Source organism: Phyllobates terribilis, unplaced genomic scaffold (assembly GCF_046119375.1).
Source record: "Phyllobates terribilis strain yellow unplaced genomic scaffold, ASM4611937v1 Scaffold_1__5_contigs__length_1240528914, whole genome shotgun sequence".
In the NCBI taxonomy this organism is placed as follows: domain Eukaryota; kingdom Metazoa; phylum Chordata; class Amphibia; order Anura; family Dendrobatidae; genus Phyllobates; species Phyllobates terribilis.
This window is the reverse complement of record NW_027362761.1, coordinates 520,155,113-520,174,583: the sequence shown is the minus strand read 5'-3', so window position 1 is coordinate 520,174,583 and position 19,471 is coordinate 520,155,113. Positions and strand designations below refer to the sequence as shown.

The 19,471-nt window shown below is 41.5% G+C and overlaps 1 protein-coding gene across 1 annotated transcript in view; it reads right to left on the bottom strand.

The window, feature by feature from the left end:
- Positions 1–558: 558 nt before the first annotated feature.
- NNT (nicotinamide nucleotide transhydrogenase) overlaps positions 559–19,471 on the bottom strand; it is a 106,789-nt gene continuing 87,876 nt past the window's right edge. The window contains exons 20-22 of the mRNA XM_073680304.1: positions 2,570–2,688; positions 2,367–2,482; positions 559–1,119 (exon numbers count right to left, since the gene is read on the bottom strand). Coding sequence (XP_073536405.1) covers positions 970–1,119; positions 2,367–2,482; positions 2,570–2,688 — 385 coding nt within the window. The 3' untranslated portion in view covers positions 559–969. The remainder of the gene's footprint in view (positions 1,120–2,366; positions 2,483–2,569; positions 2,689–19,471) is intronic.

Genomic DNA, 19,471 nt, shown 5'->3' with positions numbered 1-19,471 from the left:
CTGTGTCTTTATCTACCCCCTGCTGCCTCTCATGCCCATGTTATGTCCTTTCACACATGTTATTTATACCTATGTGTTATCTTTTTAAAAAAAAATATACATATATAAAGCATTGATCTTTTTTAGTCTAACATATGTTTTGATTAAGTTACTTTGGGGTTTTGAAAATACCTATGGTCTCTCTGGTTCATATAATGCTTAGTGGTATGCTCCTTATTACATTCAAGGTCCTATTGGTCATTGCTATTTTGTTGTATTATGATCCATAACCTTGCCAATTATCCAAAGTATATGTGTTCGAGAGGTTAAATCCAATACAACAGAGCACTATGAAGATTTTTGTGAAAGCGTTAACTAATCAAATGGATTAAATTTCCAAAATCTGACTACATGATTTCGATTTGCAAATAATAAATGGACATAAAAAAAAAAAAAAAGAAAAGAAACAGTAAGAAATAAAACATTTTGCTTTTGATCTTGGGCTGATCACATTAATTTAACAGTTCGAGTAATATTGCGCTGGCTGGCATCTCTAACATCTGACCAAGTTCAACATCATCTTGTGCCACTTAAAGTTTTATTAAAGGGATGATTGCAGCTTCACAAAAATGGAGAAATCGTTGCGATATCAGAGGGCTCCGATCTTCACATTATTAAAGTTCAATACATTATTGTTGTTAAGAAAGGTCGTATGCTACAATTAGAAATATATAAAACATTGATTGCTTCCATGTACAATTGTGAGAGGTTTTTCTTTCTTGGCTCATGCATAATCTGGTATCAAGGACTGAAAATACCAAATCCAATTTGTTTGTTGCAGCCGTGTGTTACCGGTCTCAGTCTAAAGCTACCAAGTTCTATTATTAAAAAATAACAGGTGGTTATCAGACCTGTTAACACTGGCCGGTAGAGCTTTTGTTAAAAAAAAAAAAACGAAAGAAAAAGAAGAAGTAAGCCCACGCGGAGCATCTACTTCGAAATGGACTCCCGCACTTTGGACTGCAGAGCATCACAAGTCTTCTTGGCGTCACCCAACAACATGGCGGTATTGGGTTTGTAGAAGATGGGGTTGTCGACAGCAGCATAACCCACACCCAGGGATCTCTTCATTACAATGACCTGAAAAGATGGAAAGAATTACTTAAAACCTTTTCACCAGTTGATGTAAAGTTGGGTTACCTATTCTGGGCCCTCATATTAAGCAGCTGTAATGAATGTCTTAAGATGGGGAAACACGGACATCCCATAAAAGGGAACGGTGTAATGCTGTAGGAAAACGCTTGCTTTTAGATTCACAGATGGCCTACAACTTATCGCTGGGGACCATGGAAGTCATGGGTTTCCCTTTAACAAAACAAGGTTCTCAACTTAAACTTAAAAAATACTTTAAAACCTCACTATAAAGTGGGATCCGTCAACAGATTTCACAATACAAACCGTGTACTTTATTAAATAGATATTTTAACCTTCATGTGGCTGATGTACTTACTCTGAAAATCCGGGTCACAATAGTTGTGCAATCCTTTTTGAAAGTTTTTCTGCTCGATAGCAATGTGAGCTGGACTTATAAAATGCTCATTTTATAACCCGCATTATACAGCCATTATGGCATGGATTTTCAAGGTAAGTACAACTGCATCATCAGGTCTAAGACGTATTTAGTAATGTATGAAGTTTGCATTATGAAATGTGGTGACAAGTCCGCTTTTAGCTTCTTTCGCAACAGAGTAAAGTGAAAGTGTGATTTTCCTACATGTATCAATTCGGTAAATATAGATCTGTAATGGAGGACATTGCTTGGTTTAGTTTTAGCCAAAAACGTAATCTTTACGGGACGCTATATATAATGTGTTTTGGGGTAAATGGGATTTTCTTTTCTTCACTGTGTTTTTTCCAATGTGTCCTCCAGATAAAGGACGGCCAAGAACTGACTATGAACTATACGTTAAACTCTCATTTGGCTGACAGCAATTCCTCCCGACTATGCATGATCAACTTCCCGAAATGCATGAGATATCAATAGGGAGAAGACAATAAGTCACAGCCAGACACTCCTCACTTGAGTAGGCATGTTCCAATCAAACATGCCCAATCCTTCCTCCCTCTCCGACATCTGGCATTGGGAAAGAAATGTCAGGACTCCCGTATACACATTAGAAGGTCCTTTTAGGTCTATGGCCCTTAATTATTGTAAAGGTACAACAAGTATCATAGCTTGTGGTAATTCACAGCTGACAAGCCCACCAAAATACACCAAACTACCCGAACAGGAGCACAAGCAGATGGCCAGAAATACTGAAATCTTTCACATAGGTTCCTCCAGAAAAAAATGACCATTTAAGTCTATGACTTAGGTCGATCCATACCTGCTTAGATTTCCATACTTCCAGGACGGGCATACCAGCAATGATGGAGTTGGGGTCTTCTTGTGCTGCAGAGTTAACTGTGTCGTTGGCACCAATCACAAGGACCAGGTCAGTTTCTAGAAAAGAAAGGGAACAGATGCATTAATAAAATTGTAAGCTAGGGTCAAGTAGATGCCAAGTCCATGCACCAGAAGCCTCCTTACCAGGGAAGTCTTCATTGATCTCATCCATCTCCAGTACAATATCATATGGCACACCAGCTTCAGCTAGAAGAACGTTCAGCTGACCAGGCATACGTCCTGCCACCGGGTGGATGCCAAACCTACAAGGTAATACATAATATATCAGGACCAAGATATTCAGGCCGGCGGTGGACAAAATTAGAGGAAGCAGCACAACGTCAATCATCTGTAGCTGTAGGAAAGGAGCCGTGAGAATTGCATCTTACCTGATGACATCCGCAGCTCTGCTTCCGATTAGCCGGCCTGGCATGACATTATGCGCATCCCGCCAGGCCAAGTAATTTAAGGAAGAGCCGCGGATGTCGTCAGGTAAGTGGCAGATCTCACCGCTTTCGCCCAATGGCCAGTAATTACGGTTGCTCCCAATAGACTGGGTCGTGCAAATAAAAGTCTGCCATCTCTATGGTCCATGTTCCTAAAGGTGGACATAAAAATGGAGGTCAGGGCAAGGTGGTAGCTTATGTAGCGCAATATTCTCAATGCAATGAATATGGAAGCCTGTAGGAGTTGTACTGTAAGTAGCAATCACTGGTAAAAATATGATTGTGAACCCAGGTCTATCGGGACATGGCACGACTCTGTATTAGGGTACATTTGGATAAAGGAGATATTACTGCGATTGTCCTACAGATATTAATGGGGTTTGTAGAAGAGAATTTCTATGTTCAAATGCTGGGGATGTGTTACAGAAGTTTCTTAAAAAGAGATATTCTCCAAAAGACGCGTACCTCTGTAATATGGCATCTGATGAAGCATGCCACGATCTCTGTAGGAAATCAGAGGAAAGTACAGTGTGGCCCCAAAAACTTCTCAAGTTGTAGAAGGACGTACATGGGATGTACAAATCCATAATATTGTATTGTACAGACGCTCGTAGTTACATTTTAGACCTTATATATACAGCTGTATTATGGCACTCTAGTGTGGAGCATCGATAGAGAGGTGTCCGGGGCATCTAATGTGCCTTTGAGTCCATGTGCGCTCGGTATGGCAGCACACATCATAAAAGACCTGATGAAAATCTCACTGAAAATCATTTTTCTGAAATGGTCAGATTTTTTTTTTTTTTTTTTTATAACCTCAAGTAATGCACTAATCAGTAACATGGGGCAGTAAAGATAACTATTATGCATTCAAAAAGCCTAATTCTAACCTTCATTGCTAAAAACACATGTTAAGCTGGGTACAAAGCTGCAACCACAAAACCCTAAGTGGGGCCTTAAAAAAAAAAAAAAAAGACATTACACAGAAATCCGGATCATATTATGGAAAGCTAGAGGATGGAACATATTAAGCCTTGACAAGATCAGAAATATGGATGTAAGGACGGCTTGAGGAAGGATTAGATCATATATACAAGACAAGGTGAAAAGTAGTTATTGGATATACAAAATTAAACAGATCGTAGTAATTTCATTTATAGCGTCATCTGCTTTTCTCATCAGGCAAAGTACGACCCAAAATCCATATACAACCACCCGTTCTGTTTAGGAATTACACATGTTCCAATCAGCTCCTTAAACAAAGGTATAAAAACACTTGTAAAACTATATATACATCATCCGTCGGCAAGAGAAGCCAGTAACACTCCCCTCCGTATGGATATTGTGATATTGTGCTAACATGAACATATATTCTCTTAAAGAAAACTCGTCACTTGCCCTAAATACGCATTTGTTTAATCGGTTATGAACGCCGATGTTCTACTGACTCGGGCCTCGTTTTCCTTTTTTTCCAGCTCCTCTCCATTCCCGAGATATGGCCTTCCCTTACATGTATGAAAATCTATACTCGTTAGCCAACTGGGAGTGGTCTTCAAGAAGACTCCCATACAGAAGTTGAGGACTACACCCACTTGGCTAAAAAGACTTGATTTAGATACTTAGGAAAACGGAGCTGAGAAGAGTAGGAACTAAAAATAAAAAAAAGAACAACGCCAAATTCAGGAGAATGGTGATATTTACATCAGGTTAAAAATCATTTATGGCAATTGATGGATCCTCTTTAAAGAGGTGATAAAGGATTGCAAAAAAATGGACTATATAACTACTGTAAAAAATGGACTGTATAGTTTTAAAAACAACACGAGTCTTCTCCTTGGATTATCTCTGGTATTACAGCTCAGCCCCGATAGCGGAGCTACTATATCAAACTCATCCAAAACAGATTCAGAGCGAATAAAACTTTCTAATCTCGGACAACCTCTGCATGGACAGACCCTTCAAGTTCTATGGGTCCAATTTTAGATAGGCAAGACTATAATTGATAACAATCTACCCTTTACAACCTATGTAAAAGAAGTGCCTTTAAAATAGAAAAATTACAGTTGGTTGTAGTTATACCCAAGGCTGTGGAGTCGGAGGCCATTTTGGTGGAGTCGGTATAAAATGGACTGACTCCGACTTCTAAAATATCTAATAAATTGGGTTCAGTAGTTCAATGCAGTATGTGGGGGAATATTTTTTTCATAAGAATTTGGGAAAGTTATGAAATGTCCTATAAATGTCCGTCCTATTCCTGATCTAAGGGTCTAGACTTTTAGCTGAGATGAATCTGTGCTACAGTAAATTTATCACTTAAACATGAGCCGTGTATAAGGGAGTCGGAGTCATGGAGTCGGTGTCATGGAAATTGAGGAGTCGGAGGTTTGGCTTACCGACTCCACAGCCGTGGTTATACCGTAATCACACAGGCGAGATCTGTAGCGATATATGGTGGATCCCTCACGCTGCAGAGCACTTTAGTGACCAACTGGTTTCATCCAAGTCACAGGTGGATGGTCATAATATCTGCTCTTACCACTAAATAACCAGTGTGATACTTGATTCTGGTGCCACAAAGATTAGTTTGCAAGGGATAGATATCCCCCAGTGACCACCGTATTCCATCTTTATGAGTTCTGCAGGCACAAGGACAGATAAAGAAACGTATCTCTCCTGTGCAGTATGTGACACTGGCACCCGAGAGTTTCTTATACTCAAAGAAGCCCAAATACATGGATAGATAGACTGTACACAAAGAAAGACGATCAATGATCAAACATGTCGATCCGAGCTTCTAGAATGGTTTCGTGAATCCTGCATGCAGCAGGGGGTTGGACTCTATGACCTTGGAGGTCCCTTTCAACTCGAAAGTTCTATGATTTCCATGAAGCTATTGTTGGCAGTAGGTGTGGATTTATCATGGTTTTCCCACGTAGTTTTACTGTTGGGAGTCATCAGGAAAATAGGGAAATCAACCTAGAATTGATTAAATTGCATTGCTGAAATATAGCAATTCAACACTGCTTTGTACATAGGAAAGAGATTTTTGTAAGAATGACCTAAAGACCAGTCTAGGTGTCTAATAATTTGGTCTTTGGTCAATATAAAGCCTCCCACTCTGGTGTCGCCAGAAAACACCGGTATCCATGGGTACAGCCAGTCATCTAATGTGTATGGAGGCACCATGGAGAATATTTTCGGTAGCGATAAAGTTCCAGCATGATTTTTTTTTATTCTTCTAGAGATAAGTTGCTGCCAGAGATGTCTGGCAGTGGTTTTCTCAGAGAAAACAGGAGCAATCATAGCAAAGCAAGGACTCCTGTGTATGGGAGAGGCAGCCTCGAAAGAGGCTGGCAGAACAATGGGTCCAAACCATCGTTCAGCCAACAGCCCTTTAATGGATAAGCTGCTCAAGGACCATACTAACTCAGTTATCAGTATGAGAATAGAATAGGTTGATTTATTCATAGGTAGATTTCATAAAATAATCCTTAAAGGGAACCGGTCGCGTCCCAAAACGCTACGAACCTGCAGATATGGGGTTAATCAGCAGGTTAATAGCGTTCCAACGGTGCCTGGCCTCTGCATTGAGAGCCTGGCTACCGGGAGGAAACTAACTTTATTCTTCCAAGCAGACTCCGATTTTCAGTTATCGAGAGGCGGCCGGCACGGCTTCAGTCACTGCTCAGTACATAGTGAGTGGCAACTGTTACCACGCCCGGGCACTGACTGACAGCCGGCTCTACACTGATGTACTACTGAGCCGGCTGTCAGTCAGTGCTGGGGTGTGGTTACAACCGCAGCTCACAGCGTACTGAGCAGTGACTAAGGCAGTGCCGACCGCACCTCCATGACTGAAAGCCAGAGGATGCCACGAGGAATAAAGTTAATTTCCTGCCGGCAGCTGGGCTTTCAATGCAGCGGTCGGGCACCTATGGAACGCTATTTTCCTGCAAATTAACCCCATATCTGCAGGTCAGTAGCATTTTGGGACGTGACAGGATCCCTTTAAGCATTTTAAAATTAACTCATGTATGTGTTTTGTTTAATTGGTCACTGATATCTAATATTTTGTAAGGCGGCTATTCTGCTGGTAAATGGCCAGAAAATATTCTTTAAAAGCCAATTAGGAGGGTAGAGGTGAGCAGATGCCCAACTGCTTCACTACGTACGAGTGAGATTCTTTAGACTCTTTCCATATTAGCAGCACATTTCTAGCTTACATGGTGGATGTGCTGTAGACAACGAATATTTTTTTTTTGTCCACATAAAAGACGGGATCAAACAACAAAATTAGGCTCGCCCATTTGTCGATTAATTCCCCAATGTAAGCATGTCAGCTATGCGATCGGCAAAGCACATTCTGCTAATCATCCTCCCATGTGAACAGGCGCTATGAATATGACCTATGGGCAACAAAGTCGGTTTTCCTCTTAGACACTTGATAAATGAGTATAGTACAAAGTTGCAGAACTGTTCATTTCTGAAAACCCCTTCAACCCATGCTCTCATTCTCGCCAAGAACTTGCAACGATCAAAAAGCTGAAAGCCTCGGTATTTCGACATCATTCAAAAAATTTCAGTTTTACAATTTTGTATTTTATTTAGACCTCAGTCACTCATGTGGACAAGAAGGTCAAATGATAAACAGCAAATCGCATACCCAAATACGAAACTTGCATTTTTCCATTATTTCAGAGCAATACCATCAGTGACTAGGGAGACAATATTCAGGGTATGGATGTCATGAATAATGTACACACGTCGTTTGGTTAACCCATGCAACTGATGCATGGGATAGAAGAGGGAATGATACAAATTAGAGAAGCATGGAAACAAGGTTTATGAATCACAAGAGAATTCTAGCAAGCAATTGTTGAAATGTGTCTCTGATTAACAACACAATGCCATATTACAGCAACACAAGCCCTCACACTCCAAGCCGCTTAGCAGGAGGTCCCAACTAAATTAGTCCAGACTGTACTCTGACATTGGGATATGGAGACATGTCAGCTACACAGAGGCCAAACATATATGGAAACAGATTCCTGGAGGTGGTAACAGAAGTTAAGTGTGCAGAACTTCATCAAACTGAAGAAAGTGATTGGTGGGAGTGCCATCAAATAGGAGAAAAAAATATTCTGATGGTGCCCTTCAATTACTGTCCAAAACAGAGAAAGTTAGTACCAACACCTGCACCAAAAATATTCCTGCCTGCACAATTGGGTGGTGCTCACCCATGTAAATTTACCTTTGCAAACTTTATTCTAAGTTGGTAAAATAACAGCGTGGTAGAATGTAAAAACATAAAAAACAAGGACAACAGACATTTCGCGCCCAGCATGCGATTCTTCCTGGCCAATCTCGCTGATTTTATTGGACTCTAGACCTGGAAGAAGTACCTGCTAGGCGCGAAACAGCTGTTGTCCGTATTTTTTTTTTTTTTATGTTCTCACATGTTACCACCTTGAAATAAAGTTTGCTTAAGTTTTTTACATGGGCGAGTTCCGCTTATTCAACCTCTCTATTATATTTTCGTTTAGATTACTATTATATCCAAAGAAGTTTCCTGTTAAAGGGGTATTCTTATCCAACAAGACATGCTGTAAATGTATGACAAATTCAAGCTCCACATCAGTCACGATAGTGGGGCTTCATTGTGTGTCACGGTCAGAAGAGAGGTGGCCGTGAAAGCATGGTTTTACCTAATAAAAGGAAATTCCCATATTGCACATTGTTTTCATAACCTCAAGATACGCCATAAATGTATAGGAGATGCAGGTCCCAATGAAGCGACCCACTTTCATATCCAAAACAGGGCCTTGATATGTGCTGTCGTCAGTGGAAAGATGATCAGAACTTCCATTCATTTGTATGGGAATTCCAATCATCCCTCCGCTAACAGTAAAGCACAACAGGTCCAATTCTTGAGATCGATCCAGGTCACCAGATCATTGCTAGAACCTGGATCTACTGCACATTTATAGCATATCCTGTGGATATGCTATATATGTATGTGATGGGAATACCAATTTAATTCCAATGGGAGCTCAGGAAATTGCCAAGCCTACTCGCCAATTTTCCAAACTGATAGAATTGAATGGAGAGAGATGCGAATGTGCTGCAAACTATCCTCCTGCTCGCAAATCCATTGGATAACATAAGAAGAACCTTACAAAACACATTGAAAGTTGAAAATGCAATCTAATCTGTGGCCAACATGTTATACAGTAGGAGTCGAGCGATATATCGCCGTATATTGAGATGGAACATTTACTGTAGTAGAGAAAATCGGCATGAAAACCAAAGCAATTATTTTTTAGGCTGCAGTATGCTCAGTCTTGTCTGGATTTTCACCATTAAATTAACCCTCTGCAATGAAACAATACGATTATCAATTTTAGAAATATTTTAGGAAAAATTGGGTCTACTTTACCCGAATATAGGTCACCTTTTCTCACCGAGCCAACTAACTTCCTACTTTGCATTGATGAGGGTCCGAAACATCCAGGGGCACAAGTATAATAGGTGCAGGGTTTGCCATAACACACAGACTCTGTAGGGGCAAAATGTCCATTTAGTCCATATTTCCCGGTTGGAAATTTTTCATTGGGGCCCACAAGCTTTAAGTTAAGCCACTGGAAACAGCCTTATGCACAGGGATGGAGTTGGTAAGCCAAACCTCCGACTCCTCAATTTCCATGACTCCGACTCCACGACTCCGACTCCCTCATACATGGCTCAAGTTTAAGTGATAAATTTACTGTAGCACCGATTCATCTCAGCTAAAAGTCTAGACCCTTAGATCAGGAATAGGACGGACATTTATAGGACATTTCATAACTTTCCCAAATTCTTATGAAAAAATATTCCCCACAAACTGCATTGAACTACTGTACCCAATTTATTATATATTTTAGGAGTCAGAGTTGGTCCATTTTACACCGACTCCACCAAAATGGACACCGACTCCGACTCCACAGCCCTGTTTATGCAAATGTAAATTCTGGTAGAGCTATCTTAAAGAAGTTTTCCACTACCTGGACATCTCCTTCTCATACCCCACGCTGGGCCCCAGTAAAATAAAAAATCTTATACTCACCTCCTGTGTTGGCACTCGCTCTCCCCGGGGCCACTGTGCTGTTGTTGTGACACGTGACGCCGGCATCCAATCAGAGCTGGCGTCAGAGTCCCCTCCTCCTGTCGAATTGAACATGAAGAATTAGTCAGAGCAGCCACAGCCCGGACTTCCTCTTCAAGGTCGATTTGTCAGAAGGCGGGGCCAGTGATGCCAGCGCTGATTGGGCGCCGGGGTCATGTGTCAACAACCAATCGAGAGCCCTGGGGATCAGGAGTGCTGACACCGCTGGAATGGCGCCAACACGGGAGGTGAGTATAGGCTTAATTTTATCAGTGCCAAACATTTAGTTCAAGAAGGGGTTGTCCAAGTAGTGGACAACCCCTTTAAGTCATTTGGGTTGATAAAGGGTCGATATTGACTTTGCTAGTTCCAATATTGGTATCCTGAAGAAGCTATTGTACCTTTTAAGTGTTACTGTGAATAGCAGGGAATAAATGGACATTTTTAATGAAGATATTGAGCGCCATGATGTACTTATCAACTGTAGTAAAAAGTTTTTTTGTAAAGTACAAAGAATCCTCGAAAATGGAGGCCAAAACTGCAATCTAGTTAAAGACCAGCTCTACTTATGTTCCCTGTATCCCTCTATTCACGTCGTGAGCAAGAGGTAGACAGACACGTCCATATAAATAGATCTTACTGGCAATGTGTGAGGTTGGTACAGCTTGACGTCTGGCTTTCTGTTTCCTGAATCTGGATCTCATTAAGACTTTGTACTTTTTCTTAATGAACTCTGAAAAAGGCCGTGGTGGATGACATAAATCATTTGGCATATGTTGTGATCATGGCTAATGCTCAGAGGCTCATCTGCTTTTTGGGCTTTCTCAGACGACGACCAAAGCTTCAGGAGGATGTTCTGGATGTGTTTGGAGAAATGTCATCTTTCAAAAACTTTATGAGACGTACAAAGAGATGGGACGTGTTGTAAGCAGATGGAGAGTAATTTTAACAGGAAGGAAGTGGTTCAAAAATAGAAAGAAGAAAATGTCATCTATAGAATATTGGTAATGGCAGCAGGATCTCAGTAAGAAGGTAATGAAGAACAAGGAACTGCTAAATCACCTAGAAAACAACCTAGAAGGTGAAAAGACATACTGACACACACTTTATGGACCAAGTCCTGTGCCGCAACTCTTAACCATTGAATTCAACCTTTTTACGCAGTCCCATTACCCCAGTGTATAACATCCGGCCCCTCGCCTTCACTAATGTGTGACAATATCTAGTTCTAGAGATCACTGATACCAGCACAGTCCTATAATAGGAGCCACCAGTATAACAAGTCAGTTCATGACATTTCTTCTCACCATAACCTGAGAGTGATATTATAGAAAAGTGGAAGGAACCGTAACTCAGCCATGAAGACCATGTAAAGTTACATACTGGGGTCACCAAGTGCTGAGGAGCAGAGGGCATAAAAGTCACCAACGTTCTGCTGACTTTATAACTGCAGAGTCCAGATCTCCTCTGGCATCAACACCAACAAAAAAAAAAAAAACGTAGCAACGTGAGCTTTATGGCAGAGCAGCTGCATACAAGCCTTACATCACCAAGAATAATGTCAATCGTTAGAAAAAGTTGTGACGAGCCACCACCACTGGACTATGGAGCATCCCCTTGTCCCTAAAGACCGGTTGCTTGCTTTGCGGCTTACACATTTGAAATAGATTATTCTGATGACTATTATAAACCTGCAGGAACTTTGAGTTCAGTGTAGTGACGGATCACGCATCTCATCTGGCACTCGGTAGACGAGTCTGTGTTTAGCGAATGCCAGGAGAACGTTGCCTGCCTGGCTTTATTGCTCCAACTGTAAGTTTGGTGAAGGAAGGATAATGCTATGGGCTTGTTTTTCAGGGGTCGGCAGTAAAGTCAAATTTTCATGCTTCAGCACAAGACGTTTAGGACAATTGTATGTTTGTGTACAGTGTGGGAAAGGTCCTTTTGTGTTCCCTATGACTGTGCTCCAGTGCACAAAGCAACCATGTCCATAAACCAACGTTGGGGGAAGTGTGGTGTAGGAGAACTTGACTGGTTGAACAGAGCACGGACATCAATCCCATCCACACCTTTCAGACGAACTAGAGATTATGAGCTGGGCCACCCCATCTATCATCAACCCCATAAATGCTCTTCTGGATCAAGGGGCAAAATTTCCCACAGACAAACTCCAAATTCTTGTAGAAATCCTTCCTAGAAGAGTGAAAGTTGATTTATCTTAAAATAAAATAGTGGGAGGGCAGGACCAACATTTTATAAATGGCTATGGGTGTAGAATGGGTGATGTGGAGGGGACACAATACTTTTGTCCGTGTAGTGTATATGACACCACAAGCACCAGCAAAAAATACCAGCCATCTTTAGTAAGGGCAGGATAACGGTTTTCCTAATGTGTACAGAACATAAGACACTATAAGTAGATTTCATATGCAATCATGTTGATTAGCCCCATTTCCTCATAGACTGTAAGCCTGCGTGCAGGACCCTCACACTCCTTTTGGTAAGTATTGAATTGTGTGTTACTTCTCGCACTTCTATCTTTAGACACAGAATTCATTCCAAAAATTTTGAGATATATAATCAATCATACACATTTTCATTGTTGTCAAAAATGTAATTGCGTCAAATTGAAAAACTTCCACTATCCAATCGATCTCCGAAATTATAAAGTTCCCAACATAATTTATACGAATATATTAATGCAAAAATAAACAACTCTTTACACAAATATTATAATAAATGGAACTTTTGGAATGAACAATTTCCTCTCCAATAGGAATTCTGACACAACTGTTATATATCGTTTGTATATATGGTCTTTGTTAATTATACTACTAGAAACTGTTAATTTAAATCCTTTTTTTTTCCTGTAATTTGAATACACAAATATTTTAGTATGCTAATTTAATTGTTTATTATTCAGCTTCATTTAAAAGTATACTGTTGTCAGACAACATTATCTGATTAAGCTACTGTGCTGGATTACATTGCTTTAAATGCATAAGTTAGATTTCTTCCCTTCCCACTTGAAAAATTTTTAAAAAATTTAAGATACCAGTATTTTTCGGACGCCCATGGGGAGCAGTGAATATTCATTTTCTTTAGTAGAGGGCACAGTGAAGTCTGCAGCAGGCGGCTCCTGCCTCCTGTGCCTGCCCCACACCCTCCACAGCCACAGTGTGTGTATATACATATGTCGGACCATAAGACGCACCCCCCACTTTCCTCCAATATTGCTGTAAGGAGCCGCTCGGAATGATACGTTTCAAAGAAGCATATAGGGGACATTAGTTTTAAAGGGATATTAAGACTGCCTAGGTGCAAAAAAAAAGGGCGCTAGTAACTTTCTAGGATGCACAGATGAGGACTTATTAGGGGGCACAGAGAAGATAAATGTGTGTTGCAAACTTTGCAGACACAAATTGTGACTGGAATAAGGAATCTTGGCGGTCTGGGCCGGAGGGAGAACATAGGAAAAGTGAATGACTAAAATCAAGAAGGACATCACTTGTGAGTTACGTAACTATACCGCGATCACTTACACGTTCTGCAGAACAGACATCTACTACTACAGTCATGGCCAAAAGTATTGAGAATGAGACAAAAAGTAATTTTTCCAAAGTTTACTGCTTCATTTTTTGTAATGGCAATTTGCATATACTCCTGAATGTCAAAGAGTGATCAGCTTAACAGCAATTACTGTACTTGCAAAGTCAATATTTGCCCAGAAAATTAACTATAACCCCCAAAACACATTTCAACATCATTGCAGTCCTGCCTTAAAAGGAGCAGCTAACATCGTTTTAGTGATTGATCCATTAACACAGGTGTGGGTGTTGATGAGGACAGGGCTGGCGATCAATCAGTCATGATTAAGTAAGAATGACATCACTGGACACTTTGAAAGGAGGCTGGTTCTTGGTATCATTGTTTCTCTTCAGTTAACCATGGTTATCTCTAAAGAAACACGTGCAGCCATCATTGCACTGCACAAAAATGGCCTAACAGGGAAGAGTATCGCAGCTACAAAGATTGCACCTCAGTCAACAATCTATCGCATCATCAAGAACTTCAAGGAGAGAGCTTCCATTGTTGTCAAAAAGGCTCCAGGGCGCCCAAGAAAGACCAGCAAGCGCCAGAACCGTATCTTAAAACTGTTTCAGCTGCGGGATCGGACTACCAGCAGTGCCGAGCTTGCTCAGGAATGGCAGCAGGCTGGTGTGAGTGCTTCTGCACGCACTGTGAGGCGGAGACTCTTTGAGCAAGGGCTGGTTTCAAGGAGGGCAGCAAAGAAGCCACTTCTCTCCAGAAAAAACATCAGGGACCGACTGATATTCTGCAAAAGGTACAGGGAGTGGACTGCTGAGGACTGGGGCAAAGTCATTTTCTCTGATGAATTCCCTTTTCGATTGTTTGGGACATCTGGAAAACAGCTTATTCGGAGAAGAAGAGGTGAGCGCTACCACCAGTCTTGTCTCATGCCAACTGTAAAGCATCCTGAAACCATTCATGTGTGGGGTTGCTTCTCAGCCAAGGGAATCGGCTCACTCACAGTCTTGCCTAAAAACACAGCCATGAATAAAGAATGGTACCAGAATGTCCTCCAAGAGCAACTTCTCCCAACCGTCCAAGAGCAGTTTGGCGCCCAACAATGCCTTTTCCAGCATGATGGAGCACCTTGCCATAAAGCAAAGGTGATAACTAAATGGCTCATGGAACAAAACATAGAGATTTTGGGTCCATGGCCTGGAAACTCCCCAGATCTTAATCCCATTGAGAACTTGTGGTCAATCATCAAGAGACGGGTGGACAAACAAAAACCAACAAATTCTGGCAAAATGCAAGCATTGATTATGCAAGAATGGACTGCTATCAGTCAGGATTTGGTCCAAAAGTTGATTGAGAGCATGCCAGGGAGAATTACAGAGGTCTTGAAGAAGAAGGGGCAACACTGCAAATATTGACTTGCTGCATTAACTCATTCTAACTGTCAATATAACCTATTGGTACTCATAATATGATTGCAATTATATTTCTGTATGTGATATAAACATCAGACAAACACTAATAAAAACCAGAGGCCAGCAGATCATGTGAAAATATCATTTTGGTGTCATTCTCAAAACTTTTGGCCATGACTGTACACAATCACTGTGTGGCGGTAATCTAATTACAAGTATGGTAATATTTATTCTCCATGTAGTGGGTAATGGCAGTGATTATTGTGTGGTGGTATCATTTGGACTTCGCGTATTGGTAGTATTGGCAATAATGGTCTTTGCAAAATAAGATCTAGGCACTTTTTTGAGCCAGGCATTTCGGCTGTGTGCCCACTATGCGTTTTTGCCGCGGAATTTCCGCAGCGAAAACACTTAAAAAACGCTTGGTAATACGTGTCCCATGGTCCTCAATGATAATCTGCATGTGTTGTGCTCATGCTGCGGAAATTTCCAATGCAGATTATCATTGCGGAAAAATATGCAGCATGTCCATTAATTTTGCGGACACGCAGATTGCCGCCATTGACTTGCATTGAATTGCTTAATATCCGCATGACTACATGTGCACATGCGGATATTAAGCGATTCAATGTGCGGATAGTACCCGAGTCTGGAGAAGAGGAGACTCTCATCCAGACCCGGGTACCATAGAACCTGTTAAAAAAATAATTTTAAATAAAAGATAAACATATACTCACCTTCCGATGTCCCCCGGTCTCCTGTATGATGCGTCCTGGCTCCCCGACGGCTCGCGATGATCTAAAAGGACCTTCCATGACGTCATTTAGTCATGTGACAGGTCACGAGACTGCTGACGTCAGCGGTCGCGTGACCTGTCACATGACTAAATGACGTTATGAAAGGTCCACACCACCGCGAGATGTACAAGAGACCAGATGCAGCGGAGAAAAGACCGGGGGCCATCAGAAGGTAAGTATAATGTTTTTGTTGTTTTTTTTTTGTTTTGTTTTTTAATTTTTACCATTTTTAATCTTTTTTTCAACTATTAATTTGGTCACACTATATAAATCCATGCCGATTGCATGGATTTATATAGTGTGACCAAGTTGTCAAGCACTATTCCAAATGATGCTAAAATCGCTTGGAAAAGCGCTTGATAACCCGCATGCAGAAATGTATGCAAAAACGCTTGACAAACGCTTCTACCGTGCAGGAAAAATGCACATAAAATCCGCATGCGGTTTTCCTGCCAGGGAGAAGCGGAAAAAATATGCAGCATTTCTGCATCGTGGGCACTTAGCCTTCAGCTACACTTCTCAAAAAAAATAAAGGGAACACTTAAACAACAGAATATAACTCCAATTAAATCAAACTTCTGTGAAATCAAACTGTCCACTTAGGAAGCAACACTGACAATCAATTGCACATGCTGTTGTGCAAGTGGAATAGACAATAGATGGAAATTATTGGCAATTATCAAGACACCCTCAATAAAGGAGTGGTTCTGCAGGTGGGGACCACACACCACATCTCAGTGCCAATGCTTTCTGGCTGATATTTTGGTCACTTTTGAATGTTGGTTGTGTTTTCACACTCATGGTAGCATGAGACGGACTCTACAACCCACAGAAGTTGCTCAGGTAGTGCAGCTCATCCAGGATGGCACATCGATGCGAGCTGTGGCAAGGTGGTTTACTGTGTCTGTCAGCGTAGTGTCCAGAGGCTGGAGGCGCTACTATGAGACAGGCCAGTACACCAGGAGACATGGAGGGTGCCGTAGGAGAGCAACAACCCAGCAGCAGGACCGCTACCTCCACCTTGGTGCAAGGAGGAACAGGAGGAGCACTGCCAGAGCCCTGCAAAATGACCTCCGGCAGGCCACAAATGTGCATGAGTCTGCACAAACGGTTAGAAACCGACTCCATGAGGGTGGTATGAGGGCTCGACGTCCACTGATGGGGGTTGTGCTCACAGCCCAACACCGTGCAGGACGCTTGGCATTTGCCACAGAACACCAGGATTGGCAAAGTCGCCACTGGCGCCCTGTGCTCGTCACAGTTGAAAGCAGGTTCACACTGAGCACATGTGACAGACGTGACAGAGTCTGGAGACGCTGTGGAGAACGATCTGCCTGCAACATCCTTCAGCATGACGGATTTGGCAGTGGGTCAGTAATGGTGTGGGGTGGCATTTCTTTGGAGGGCCGCACAGACCTCCACGTGCTCGCCTGAGGTAGCCTGACTGCCATTATTTACAGAGATGAGATCCTCAGACCCCTTGTGAGACCATATGCTGGTGCGGTTGGCCCTGGGTTCCTCCTAATGCAGGACAATGCCAGACCTCATGTGGCTGGAGTGTGTCAGCAGCTCCTGCAAGATGAATGCATTGAAGCTATGGACTGGCCCGCCCGTTCCCCAGACCTGAATCCGATTGAGCACATCTGGGACATCATGTCTCGCTCCATCCACCAACGTCACGTTGCACCACAGACTGTCCAGGAGTTGGCGGATGCTTTAGTCCAGGTCTGGGAGGAGATCCCACAGGAGACCATCCGCAACCTCATCAGGAGCATGCCCAGGCGTTGTAGGGAGGTCATACAGGCACGTGGAGGCCACACACAATACTGAGCCTCATTTTGACTTGTTTTAAGGACATTACATCAAAGTTGGATCAGCCTGTAGTTTGTTTTTCCACTTTAATTTTGAGGGTGACTCCAAATCCAGGCCTCCATTGGTTAATAAATTTGATTTCCATTGATGATTTTTGTGTGATTTTGTTGTCAGCACATTCAACTTTGTACAGAACAAAGTATTCAATGAGAATATTTCATTCATTCATATCTAGGATGTGTTATTTGAGTGTTCCCTTTATTTTTTTGAGCAGTGCATATAGCTTCCCATGGGTCCGGTGTCTGAACAGTTGGGCCCGGGTCCTGCTCTGCCCTTATCTACAGTGAGGTCGGCTGACATAAGGTGAAATTTACTAAAAGATAGGACCGTCCCGATTGGGTACACCTTGTCGAAGTCGGATGGCTTTTACCCTTTTTTGATCAAAATAGTGTTAAATAACTACCTGATGTTATTTATATGTGCTATTACTATTTACTTACTGCAGAGTATTTTCTTATTTTTTTTTTTATTTTTTCTTGGGTTTTTGTATTTGTAGAATATGTTGTATAGTTATTTTAAGTGAAAAATACTTCCTATTTTAAATGCAGAAAAAAAAAAAAAACTATACAGCTTTTTTGGTACAATGCTGGATGAAGGGGTAACCAGAATGGTGTGAATATAAAAAAAAAAATTGAAATTAAGTTTCATACTTTCAGCGCCATACTATTCATGTCCGTTTGGAAGTATTGCCAAGGGGACAAAAAAGTTACTAGAAAACAGATCTGAATCACTATTACTATAATGTCTGTGTCTCGACGTCTAGTATAGACTTCTATATTAGTGTAACCAGTTTTAGGGCCATACAGGGTGATCTCATTTTACTTCCCGAACAAGCCGCTTTTATAGCATAAGTTAAAATTACTAACATAAGGAAAATCCTCAAAATTTTAAAAAAAAAAAAAAAAAAGGAATTCCCATCATTTACATGGACACAACATTTTTCGTACATTAAGACAAAAATGACATTATAAAAAGGTTGTGGATGGTTACAAAACGCTTTCTTGTTGAATAAGAGGATTGTCTACGGGCTCCCGGCTTCTGCGCCTTGTCTGCTTTTAATATTCCAGTGATTTCCTGAAAGTTAAGCCCTAGGATTTTGCTGTGAAATCCACTGTGCTAGGAACATAACAAGTTTATGTAACTAAAACCTTCCTAGATTTGCAAACACACCACAGATCTCTGGTGTCAGCTTTCTGGAGTTCGGATGATTAAATAATACACGATTCTGGGAGATTTGTAAAGAGCGGCGCATTTGTGCAGAATAAAGTCCGCCCGCGGAGCGCGTTACGTTTAACCCTTTGCTTCAGGGGAGCGTTGGATTTCTTTTTAACACCAGGACAGAGGAGTTTGGAAATTCCACCTTGAAATAAGATCATAACTGCAAGAAAATATCAGAGAATTGCTTTTATGCCAAATCCATAATACAGCGCAATTAACATGGCTCTGGGAGCTTTGTGATAATAACGGATAAGTTTCCAGAGCAAAAGCTGAACTCTCTGCGGCTTTCCTGACGGCAGGCTGTAATGTGGAAATGAAAAGGCATGTTACAGGAAAAATGGAGGGCTCGAAAACAAGGAGCACAACACCCAGGGAGCCATACGCCGCCCCTTCCGGTGGCGCACATGACATAATCGTATCCACTTTACTTTTTGCTCAGGGACATTTTCAGCTTTTTTCTTACAAGCCGATTAAAGAGTTGATTTTTTTTCTCTCGTTCAGATAGTCATAGAAATTTTGCATCTTATTTCATAATACAAGGAGCGTGCTGTAGTTTTTAGGTTATTTTCATACCTTTTTTTTTTTTTTTTGCTGATATCGAGCGATGGTGG